The sequence below is a fragment of the Podarcis pityusensis genome (assembly GCF_964106645.2).
Source record: "Podarcis pityusensis genome assembly, chromosome: 16".
In the NCBI taxonomy this organism is placed as follows: domain Eukaryota; kingdom Metazoa; phylum Chordata; class Lepidosauria; order Squamata; family Lacertidae; genus Podarcis; species Podarcis pityusensis.
This window is the reverse complement of record NC_138041.1, coordinates 19,646,353-19,658,461: the sequence shown is the minus strand read 5'-3', so window position 1 is coordinate 19,658,461 and position 12,109 is coordinate 19,646,353. Positions and strand designations below refer to the sequence as shown.

Sequence of the window (12,109 nt, the reverse complement as noted above, 5' to 3'; positions counted from 1 at the left end):
GGGGGTTGTTCTTTACCACCCAGCGTTAATTTTATCAAACAAACACACAAATAAACATATAAATGCAGTGCATGCTTGTATTTTGACTTTTCCTGGCTTCACGACAGGCTAGCTTTTAAATGTGTGCTTATCCATTTGTTTCTTTGCCTTACGGACAAAACAAAACATGAACAGTTTTATGTACAGGTGAGGGAGGTATGGTGACTAGCCAGTTAGTGCCTTCTGCAAATTTGCAGAACCATTCAGCACGCCACCCCCCAACCCAAACCACCTGCCAAAGCTTGATCTTAAAGAGGAAAAGCTTTCTTAAACACAGGCTGGGCCCTTTCAGACCAGCCCAACGGTTTGTCTAAAGTTACATGTCTTTGCCCTCGAAAAAAAGCAGTTCAGCTCCTTGCTGGAGGGTTGGAGAAGTTGAGCTAAACTCTGGAACAACAGCCAGGATCCTACCTTGGCATCAAAGGCATGCTTGAAGATCTCACACAGGGTTTTTGCATAGACCTGGGATTTTCCAGTTTCCGTGGCATACAGGATAGTGGCCTTGACTCTCTTTGCCATTGCCTGCCCCATCAGTTTGGCAGAGAACTTCACAGCCCTAGGAGGGCGGGGGAAAAGAAGGAAGATTTATTGACCTGGGAAGCTGATCTGATCTTTCCTCCTGGTTACTCTCAACATTTTTATTTTTATCTGTATTTTTGCATATGCAGGGTGGAGTTTGCATTCAATACATTAAAAGGTAGGTGTGCACCCATGTGTTTGATGATAGCAAGAAAACCACAAGCACTGAACAAAACCTTCCAAGTAAAGGTGAATTGACTTCAGATGCTCCTTAGGTCTATACCTATGATTTATTTAAGAAGTGCACACCTAAGAATGTAACATTTGAATGTGACGTGGGTAAAACATACATCTTGCAGGTATGATTGGATCGACTGATTGCACTTATCTCCCATATTCCCACCCCCCAAGGAGCTCAAGGGGGCATTCATGGTTCTCCCCCTCCTCACCGAATCCCCACAACAACCCTGTGAGGAAGGTTAGGGCTGAGCGCCAGTGACTGGTCCAAGGTCACCCAGTGAGCTCCATGGCCAAGTGGGGATTTGAACCCTGGTCTCCCAGCTCCTAGTTCGACACTCTAACCACTACACCACACTGGCTCTCTGAGTGAGCTGGGGTGGGTACAGCGTCTGGCCAAGTCTTCATCATTGTCACTGGACTCAAATTCCCACCAGCCCCAGCTCATACGGCCTATGCCAAGGGATGATGGGAATTGTAGTCCAATGCCCTCTAGAGGCCCACAGGTTCCTGATACAGACAGAAGGTCCCCAAACAACTGGATAGCTCTGTTGGTTAGAGTCTGGTGCTGACAATGCCAAGGTTGTGGGTTTGAACCAAATGTATGGGAGAGCTGCGTATTCCTGCATTGCATGGGGTTGGATTAGGTGATCCTCAGGGTCCTTTCCAACTATGATTCTATGAACACACAAACTTTGCACAGGTGAAAAATGACATTTTTAAGTAGGGACGGCAAAAGTCATTGAAACGATGCTCTCTTAACAACAAGCACCTCTGATCAGTTACTTGCGAGGAGTTGTATACTTTGCCTGAATCTTACTGGGCTAGTTTATTGGGGTGCCTGTGTTAGGAGCCCTGGCTAATGACCCATCGAGTCCAGCATCCTGTTCTCGCAGTGGCCAACCAGATACCTGTGGGAAGCCCACAAACAGGTCCTGAGTGCAATAGCACTCTTCCCTTCCTAGGTTTCCGGCAGATGTATTCTGAAGGTCGACGGTTTGAATCCCCACGACGGAGTGAGCTCCAGTTGCTCTGTCCCAGCTCCTGCCAACCTAGCAGTTCGAAAGCAAGCCAGTACAAGTAGATAAATAGGTACCACTGTGGCGGGAAGGTAAACGGTGTTTCTGTGCGCTCTGGTTTCCGTCACGGTGTTCTGGTGTGCCAGAAGCGGTTTAGTCATGCTGGCCACATGACCTGGAAAGCTGTCTGTGGACAAATGCCGGCTCCCTCAGCCTGAAAGCGAGATGAGCGCCGCAACCCCATAGTCGCCTTTGACTGGACTTGACTGTCCAGGGGTCCTTGACCTTGACCTATTCTGAAGTATATTGCCTCCGATGGTGGAGGCAGAACATAGCCATTGTCCAATCCTCTTTTCAAGCAATTGTTTTGCCCCCACTGCAAACCTCAGAATTTTCCTCAAGTGCGCTAATACTTTTTTTCTTCTCTCCCTTGAAAATGGGAGCAAGTCTGTGTGTGTGCAGCTTATATCAACACCAGTTTCTCACCCCTTTTCTTTAGGGGGGTGCTTACAAAAACGATTTGCATAAATTGAAGGCAGGGAAGAAGCACAAAAGGTCACTGAGAATAAAAGAAAACGCTGACAGCCTTCTAAAGGGAAGCAGACTCAGCTTACCCTGCGCACAGCTTAAAATCAAAAGAATACAGAAGGGTAGAAAGGTATTTCCACCAAAACGATAATCGCCATGGCGCCCCGTAAAGCTCTCAGAATGATTGAGAAATGCCTCACAAGCCCCAGAGAGACATCGGTAAATGCAACTTAACTGGGTCAACGGGTGTCTCTGATAATCTTCAATAAACGAGAAAGGTTTGATTTTGTTTTATTTTTGTTTTGCATTTTTGTCAGACTTTTGGGGTGGATTGAATACAAATGGCCTGATTACCACGCAAGGCTGGCTCAAGAGATTTTGCCATCCCAGGTGAATTAATTTTGTAGTGACCTCGCATTATATATATATATATATATATATATATATATATATATAATCATTTGCAAACATCTTGCATTGTGCTCCCTCATCAGGGATTTTCCCAGCCACAGTCCTTTTTGTGTGTGTGTTTCCTACAACAAAGGGAAACCACATTTCTAAGAGATGGAAGTGAATTTTGCACATTTGCTTGTACAGACAAGAGAGGAAAAAGGGATCACGATTAGGAATGTGCATGTGGGAGCTGCAACCGAACGCTGCAGCCTATTCTCTCCTTGTAACAGGAGTGCACCTGCTCAGGGTTCTAGCCAGCCACCCCTGCCCTTCTCCAGGATACTCCGTTCCACCTTTGGTTTCCCATTTTTCTTTCCCAGCCAGAGCTCGACTTTTGGGGGCCAGATTCAACTAACCTAGTGTGCTAGGGGAAACAACACAAGGACTCCTGCTAGCCCCGTGGGGATTGCCCCCTCTCCACCCCACACACGTTCACGCGCCTCCCCAAAATCTGCTCTATAGGATTGGAAGAAACTCCACCCCCCACACCACCTACGCCCTTTTGAAATGTTTTTTTGGGGGGTTATTGGGTCATCGTTTTTATTTTTATTACGTAATTTGAGGTTTTATATCTTGATTTTATTCTGTGAACTGCCCTGAGACACACAACACCCCCTGGGGTATAGGGCAGTATATAGATTCAATAAATAAGAAAATAACAAGACGGTGGGCTGAACCTTTCTGGAATCATATAATCGATGGGGTTGGAAGGGACCAAGAGGGTCATCAAGTCCAACCCCATGCAATGCAATAATATTTTGACCGACATAGGACTTGAACCCGCAACCCTGAGATTAAGAGTCACATGCTCCACCAAACAGATAGAGTTTGGATTTGATATCCCGCTTTATCACTACCCGAAGGAGTCTCAAAACAGCTAACATTCTCCTTTCCCTTCCTCCCCCACAACAAACGCTCTGTGAGGTGAGTGGGGCTGAGAGACTTCAGAGAAGTGTGACTGGCCCAAGGTCACCCAGCAGCTGCATGTGGAGGAGCGGGGAAGCGAACCCGGTTCACCAGATTACGAGTCCACAGCTCTTAACCACTACACCACACTGGCACACTGGGATAGCTATCCTACAGCTCCCAGGATTCTTTGGGAACAGCCACGATGGTTTAAAGTGGTATAATAGTGCTTTATGGTGTGGATGTAGCCATACTGCAGCACCCCACAAGCTGAGTGCTTCCCTCTTCCCTTACTAGTTCCAGCAGACCCAGCAAAGTGTTGGGATACTGCCAGGGAGACAAAGTCCATCATGGCCCCAAGCCAGCTGCCGGACGATCCATCGATCTCCCGTAGACACGCAGTATCAGCAATTAGCGACATGAGCTCCAGAAATAGCCTGCCACATTCCAGAACTCAATGCACGCTCTGTCAGCAGATAATGCACAGCGAAAGTTGCACTCAGGAGAGCATTATTTACAAGTTTTATTCAGCGTTGATCAGAACAACGAAAAACATGACTGCCTGCTTCAGTGTCTCCAGACACAGAGTGAGAAACGAAAGCAATAGAAAACATAAACTTCCTGTGAACAGGAAATGCGCAGACTCTGTGACTCACAAAGCCTGCTCCCTTTTAAGGTGGAACGGAAATATCCTAACACAAAGTAGTTCACTTACTTGGCTAACTTTTTAAACCCAATGGCTCTCTTCTTGGTGGGAGTGCCGTTGATGCCTTTCCAGATATGGGTGTTCCATGGATCGGGCTGGGAAGAAAAGAAAAGAACCCCGGATGAATGGGAAGAAAATAAACCCTCAAACTGAAGGGGGGGGATCTGTCACACCCACAACCAGAGCTGGTTCGAGTATATTTGTGTGGTCAGCACCAGAGACTTCACTGTCCCAAGGTGAGCAGTGGTGTTGGAAGGACACAATTTGGATCAGGATCTCATTGCTGCTCTCCCTGTTAATATACTGAGCCAGACCAACCAGTCCATTGGGCTCAGCATTGTCTACACTGACCGGCTGCAGCTCTCCTGGGTTTCAGCTAGAAGATATTTGTCCCTAGACCTACCTGGAGGTGCCGGGATTTGAACCCTGGGACCATCTGCACGCAAAGCAGGTGCTCTGCCACTAAGCTATGACACGTCCCTTTAAAATAATGCTAAGATTCCAGTCCTCAAGGTTTTGAAGCAAGGGGCAGTGGAAGCTGCTTCATATGGAGTCAGACCATTCTTCCATCTAGTTCAATACTGCTTACACTGACTGGCAGTGGCTGTTTAGGGTTTGAGGGAGGAGATTTTTTCCCCTGCCTAACTGGAGATACCAGGGATCGAACCTGGGACCTTCTGCTCTTCCACTTAGCTGCAGCCCTCCCCTTACTTGCTAGACAGCGCCCTAGCTATTCTGCATCTCCCAACCTCTGACTTGCTGGACACCTGTGAGGGCTGGAGTCAGACGCAGGTCAGCACCAAAGTAATCAACCACCAATGGCAATGTAGTGAACTATTCAAGGAAGCCAAAATACAGCTCAGGCCTAGTGGTGTTGACAATCCTTCCCAGCAGGTATTGCCCCAATGACCCAGCTACGAGGAACGAAGGTCCCCACCTTCCCACCCCTCTCTAAGGTTCCTCTTCTCCAGGGTTTCCCCATGCAGTCTCAAACTACATCTGCACACAGCTAATCTCTCCTCTGCCCTTTTCATTTCTCTGTGCATTCTCAGAGACCAGGAGGGAAGGGGATCTGGTCACAGCAGCAGGAGGAGACTCCCTGGATTCTTCAGCCACCTCTTGATCCCCCTCCTCCCCAACCTTTGCTTCATCCTCAGAGTCTGAACTGCTCTCTGGTACAGACTCTTCCTGCTCACCAAACCCTGTTGCGCCTCCAGCTTCTGACACCTCCTCCTCCCCCTGGCTGTCAGGGACCGTGCTGAGAAGGGCTGCACTGAGGAGAAATGGTGGGAGCCACCCGCTCCTCCTGATCCTGAATCTTCCCAGGAGCAGGAGGACAGTATAGATTTGGAACAGTGGCTTGCCGAGGGGCATAGTTCAGAAGGCAAAAGCTGGGAAATACTGGATGGGGAACAGCTAGCAGAAGAAACACTAGGAGAGAGAGAGTTAACAGATTCACAGTCTCTGGACAGCGTTCACCCCCCCCCCCCATCCCCAAAGACACAGAGAGCTCAGAAAGTGTCAGAACAGAAAGTAAAGAGGGTACAAGATCAGATTACAAGATGTAGAAGTGACGTGGGTGACTAGGGACGGAGAGGGGAGGGAACTTAATTGGGAACACCGCCATTTCTAGGATGTGTGTTCTTTGTTCTTTCGCTGTGATTATTAAATTTTCTAACAGGTAAGAAGACTCATTTCCCTTTGTTCTGCTTATCTACTGCCATAGGGGGAGGAAACCGATTCCCTGAAGCCTGACACTGGCCACTCATTGCCATCCCACCACCAATCCCCTGGCTCTGAGCTGTCTTCCCTTGGGGCGTCCCCAGCCGGTGCCTCCCACCACATCCTCTGCATCCAACAAGTTGATGACAACACCTCCTAGTGGGTGAGAGATACTGAACCACATGGCAGGGCATGGTAGGCGCAAGGCAGGAAGTGGATTGTGTACCTGGTACTCAAAGGAGGGCGTCAGCCTGTAGTTGAGCATCTCTTGGTGGAAGACGGGGGTGATGCTCCCGGACATGGGCGGGACGATCCACACCCAGTCAGCCGGGCAACCTCCCCGACAGCGGTATTCATTTTCCATGTGCTTGATGAAGGACTCCGTGGCCGAGTGGTGGTCCACAATGGTCACCTTGTCGCTCTGTAGGAGTGGGAGCACCAGGTCAATGGGTTCTTAAGCAAAACAGGTTCTTACGTCACAGAGGACAAGGCTATCAGGAGGTGGGGCACATGGAGAAAGGGCTCAAGGGAAGACTGCAGGGTTGGCTAATTGGCCATCATTTGGGGAGATGTGTTTCCCAGTACCTGGAAGCTGTACAAAACAGCAATGTTTATCTCCACCAGCGCTTGGTCCTTCCAGAGCGATGAGGTCTTCCGCATGTCCAGGTTCATCTTTTTGGCAACTTCCTGCAGTGGAACAACAGCGAAAAGCATTTCTTCCCCCCAAATATCCAAAGTTGTGGATTCCTGCAAGTGCTGGGGAAACTTTCTCGGCTCAAGGGCCACATTCCCTTCTGCCCAACTTTCTGGGGGCCACAGGCCAGTGGTGGGAGGGGTTAGAGGCTCAAGTGAGCAGAGCACACACATACCCTCTCCGTTGGCTGCTTCACAGATGATGCTAAACCATGGTTTTATTAAATGATGGTTTATTAAAGCATGTGTGAATTCAGGCCAGCAGCTTAACTATGGTTTATCAAAGGTCACTCATTACTCAAAGACTGCAGTTGGTTTATAGCTTTAGTTAACATTGACCATAGTTTACTGTCATGTGCAGTCTTGGAACTCCTCCGGTTAAGGAGCTGCCACCTCCCAAAAGCTACAGAGCCATTAGTGAAGATTGGACATCAAATTCAAACTGCTCCCAAGGTTTGGCTGGTCTTGTTGGTGCTGTTAACTAGTTTGCAATGTAATAAACCAAAGTTTAAGTCCACCATTTAACAATGGTTTGTTAACTTTGGTTAACATTATGCATGGTTAACTTTGACCATGGTTCAGTGTTACATTGCAAATCGGGTCGCAGTTCAAAAAACACCTCCTGGTCGTTTCAAAAGGACTTGAAGAGATTGTGGAGCAGAGCAGGGAATGGTCTGTGAAGAAGAGATCTTTAAAAGCAATAGATCTTTACAAACTGAGGTGTAAACTGTAGCACAGAGAGCTCTTTACCAGCAAATCCTGACTGGGATTTCATTGCAGGTAGGCCATTCTTATTCAACCTTAGTTTCCCCCTTCTGGCCTGCCTTACAGAGATATTGTCACAATTGCAACACTGTCAAATGCTCTAAACCCTCGTGAGAGGCTCTCTCCTACCTCCAGGATGTTGTAGCGGGAGTTGTCGCAGTAATCGCGGACTCCGATCTCAGTGCCCATGTACCAGCCGCTGAAGGGGCAGGCTGAGAACTCCAAACCACCAATTTCAAGTAGCATGTTGGAAACTGCGGGCAGCCCATACCACTGCAGTCCCAGGTCTTTGAACCAGGCAAACCTGCAAACAGGGAAGGGCAGGGCAAGACGAGACACTCTGAATTGGGAACACAAATTTACAGCCTGAGGGAGCCAGCGTTTGTCCACAGACAGCTTTCCGGGTCATGTGGCCAGCTTGACTAAACCTCTTCTGGTGCAACAGGAACACCATGACAGAAACCAGAGCACACAGAAACGCCGTTTACCTTCCCGCCACAGTGGTACCTATTTATCTACTTGCACTTTTTGGCTTGCTTTCGAACTGCTAGGTTGGTAGGAGCTGGGACAGAACAACGGGAGCTCACCCCATCGTGGGGATTCGAACCGTCAACCTTCTGAACGGCAAGCCCAAGAAGCTCAGTGGTTTAGACCACAGCGCCACCCGTGTCCCTTTCCATGTGCACACAGCAAGATCAACAAGGATGCAACCAGATCCCCTATCTGAGGTGGCGCCCACAGCCATAGCCAACTCCGAAAAGGCTCCCCAAACATCCTTGGGGGTGAAACAACAAAGAAAGGCGTTTCAACTTACTTGGGGTGCCTGATGGGTACTTCCAGAACCAGCTCAGGTGGGATCTCAAAGAGCTCAGGGTCGTTGCCATTGGCCTGGAGCAGGAGCGGCAGAACATCAAAGCGGCCTTTGGGTGGCTTCCACCCTTGCTGTATGCAGATCTGCGTCCAAAGGAAAGAGGACCGATTGGTTATGATCCATGCTGCAGGACACCAGCAGCCAGGCACAGCTCTTGCATGAGGCAGAGTTGCAATTCCTAGAGCTGCCTGTGAACAATGATGGCTTCCCTCAAAGGATTCTGGGAGCTGAAGTTTTCTAAGGATGCTGAGAGTTTTTAGGAGGCCCCTTCCTCCCCTCATAGAGCTACAATTCCCAGAGTTCCCTGGGAAGAGGGATTGCTTGTTAAGCAGCTCTGGGAACCGTAGCTTTGTGAGTGGAATAGGGGCCTCCTAAGAACTCTCAACATGTTTCAGGTGGTGTTTAATAGTTGATAAATAAGCTCTTAACTTATTTTAAATTGCATTGTTCTAATATGCTGATGTTTGCTGTCTTAGGCTCCTTAAAGAGGAAGGGCAGGATTGAAATGTAATTTAGGAACAATACTGGGTTGTATCCAACTAAGGCCACCTTCATACCAGACCCGTTATGATAATGTTTGTTTGTTTGTTTTTAGTTTGTTTTCGGCTATAACCCATATCTGGTTGACTAATAAAATCTGGCTATGATAATGGCAATAAATAAGACGATCACAGTTCTACAATGGCTAGGAGACTGGAGGAGTGTAAATCCCTCTTCCTTGTGCACCAACCTCAGTCAGCTCCACATTGGCCGGGTCTCCCAGGAAGGTGCCATCCAGCTGTTTGTAGCCAGCGTAGCGGATGAGTTGGGAGTTCCAGACTCGGAAGTCGTGTCTCCCATCCGTCCTCTGGGGGAATATGGTGATGGCTGACCTACAAAAGGCATCAAAAAGGGAAAAGGGGGCTGGGTGTTAGTGGTCCCCAAGAGTAGAGTTCAAGGTGTTGGGGAGACAGGTCAAAAGTCAACAGCTGGGTTGCCAGGCTCAGACTGGTGCAGGAGCAGTGGCGGCTGGTGCCCATTGGAACTGGTAGGGTAGAAGGCTGGGAGGCACTGTGATACCACTTCAAGCAGTCATGGCTTCCCACAGAGACTTCTGGGAAAGGTAGTTTTTTTGTTTTTTTTTAGGGGACAGTGGTACTTTGGTTCTCAAACTTAATCTGTTCTGGAAGTCCGTTCCAAAACCAAAACGTTCCAAAACCAAGGTGCGCTTTCCCATAGAGAGTAACGCAAAATGGATTAATCCGTTCCAGACTTTTAAAAACAACCCCTAAGACAGCAATCTAACATGAATTTTGCTATCTAACGAGACCATTGATCCATAAAATGAAAGCAATAAACAACGTACTGCAGTCACACAATCAATCAATCAATCAATCAATCAGTAGCTGAACTGGGTTGCACACAGTCACAAAAACAACAAAAAAAGCTGCAAAAACAAAAACGCAAAATAAATAGCAAAAACAGACAGACCTCAGCGTAACCCTCAAATTGGAAGTGTGGCACTCAAAATGGAAGTGTAACACTCAAAACGGAGCATGTTTGGCTTCCGAAAAATGTTTGCAAACCAGAACACTTACTTCCGGGTTTGCAGTGTTTGGGTTCCAAGTTGTTTGAGAACCAAGGCATTTGAGAACCAAGGTACCACTGTACTGAGAGTTGTTAAGAGACCCCCTATTCCCTCCACAGAGTTACAGTTCCCAGTGTTCCCTGTGAAGAAATATTCCTTGTTACACCACTCTCTGAGGGGAGGGAAGAGGGGTCTCCTAACAACTCGCAGCCCGCTTAACAAACTACAGTTCCCAGTGCTGCCTGTGGGAAGCCGTGTCTGCCCAAAGTGGCATCGCAGCGCTTTGGATGCCTCGTACAACTCGGGGCCTGTGTGGCAGTTTGCAACCTTTTGCCTAATTTCATGCGGTGGTCTTGGGGAGCCTGGAAGGAAAGGAGGAAAGCGTGAGGAGAACAGAACAGTGAGAGGTTGAGCAGGGACAGAAAGGAGGGGGTGGGACACTTGATGGAGGAGGTGGGGCGAAAACCCCTCTGCAAACAGTCAATGTCCTGTGGGGAGGGGGAGAGGACAATGGAATACACTGAAAAGGGGCCTGCCTGCCTGGACCCCTGAAATTCCACACTGATATTTATCCAGACAGACAACAAGGGCCAAATCTTCACACTGCTGGCTCTCAGCCCCCATCAGATTATCCCAGAGGGAATGTGGCCCTCAACAGACAATAAAGCTTTCCTATCCCTGGCTTACCTGGATAGTTTTGGATTTAACTGAGAAAGATAAATTCCCTTTTGCCTCCAGCCCAGCCCATCACTGGCTCTGAGGTCACCCCCAGCCTCCTATCCCTGAGGGAATGCCGCAACCCTCAGCAGAGATGAAGGGAAGCTTTTCCTACTGAGAGGCTTACAAACACCACACACCTGAGGTTCCCTTTGTTAGTGGCATACTTTATGTGGTTGCAAATGTAGTTGAACATCCCATGGGCCGTGGTGCAGTCCCGGGCGTCAAAGACCTGAAAGGATTCAAAGGGAACAGAGTTCAGCAGACAGGAACAAAGACGAGCGGGGTACAGAAATCCTGATTTTGGGGGGAAAAAAGTATCACTGCTACATTTCTATTCCATCCTTCCCTCTGAGGACCTGATGCTGCTGGTATGACTCTTCTCCTCCACATTTCATCCTCACAACTACCCTGTGAGGTAGGTCGATAGGCTGAGAGACAGTGGTTAGCTCAAAGTTGCCCAGGGAGCTCTTCATGGCTCAGTGGGTATTTGAACCCTGGTCTCCCAGACCCTAGTCCATACCACCTTCGACCGTGGAGGCAGGATGGCTACCAGCCATTATTTAATTCATCATTAAATGAATGAACGATGATGACCATGTCATTTAAAGTCTATTCAGTATTGATCCAGAGTAGATTCCAATGTATAGTTAGCAGAGAAAAACTTAAAACACGTTGCAGGATTCCCCCAAAATAGACCAGAGGCAATTAATATTTCATCCAGCAGTGCTTTACTGCTACTGAAGGCAAATGAGCATAATGGTCACAAATCCAATACATTCAGGATTGGCACTGTCCATAAGAAATCCAGTTGCAGCAGACTTAAACTTATACTTATAATAAGTCTAAAACATAACACTAAGCATACAGAACACCACACCAGACAGAAAAGAGATAGAAAGAGAAAATGAGTGAAACCTAAGCTCCTTCTGGCCTATAATTATATTCAGCATGACCTTGACAGAAAGAGATAAGAGAACCAGTTTAAGCCAGCTGTACTCAGCTTCTCTGAAGGCATAACCCAAACATCATGAACCTTCTTTCACATGCAGAAGCTCCCAGAACCCTCTTGAATTAAGTAGACTAGGAAAGATCTCTATGTATCAGATCAATACTTTCTGCACTAAGGACTGCAAACTGACACACCATATGCAACCTCACCTGCAGCTTGGACCACTGGATCCGGCCCACACAGCGGGAGGCATTGCGCCAGGCATGCTTGGCCCCGTAGATCAGCTCTGTGTCTCGCAGCTGGTAGGTGTCTGTAGCTTCTATCTCCTTGGTGACTTCCTCCAGCCTCTCCAGGTGGGCCTTGGAGCCGAACCTGCCAGAGTAGGATTGTACAGAAGCAGTCATTGGTCAACAAC

General features: G+C 48.1%; 1 protein-coding gene across 6 annotated transcripts in view; it reads right to left on the bottom strand.

The window, feature by feature from the left end:
- NOS1 (nitric oxide synthase 1) overlaps positions 1–12,109 on the bottom strand; it is a gene marked incomplete at its 3' end in the record, with an annotated part of 177,024 nt that overhangs the window by 29,328 nt on the left and 135,587 nt on the right. For all 6 annotated transcript variants that reach the window (XM_080986166.1, XM_080986167.1, XM_080986165.1 and 3 more), the window contains 9 exons: positions 11,904–12,066; positions 10,883–10,974; positions 9,189–9,330; positions 8,402–8,541; positions 7,717–7,891; positions 6,715–6,816; positions 6,356–6,550; positions 4,417–4,502; positions 451–595 (listed from right to left, as the gene is read on the bottom strand). In XM_080986166.1, coding sequence (XP_080842292.1) covers positions 451–595; positions 4,417–4,502; positions 6,356–6,550; positions 6,715–6,816; positions 7,717–7,891; positions 8,402–8,541; positions 9,189–9,330; positions 10,883–10,974; positions 11,904–12,066 — 1,240 coding nt within the window. The remainder of the gene's footprint in view (positions 1–450; positions 596–4,416; positions 4,503–6,355; positions 6,551–6,714; positions 6,817–7,716; positions 7,892–8,401; positions 8,542–9,188; positions 9,331–10,882; positions 10,975–11,903; positions 12,067–12,109) is intronic.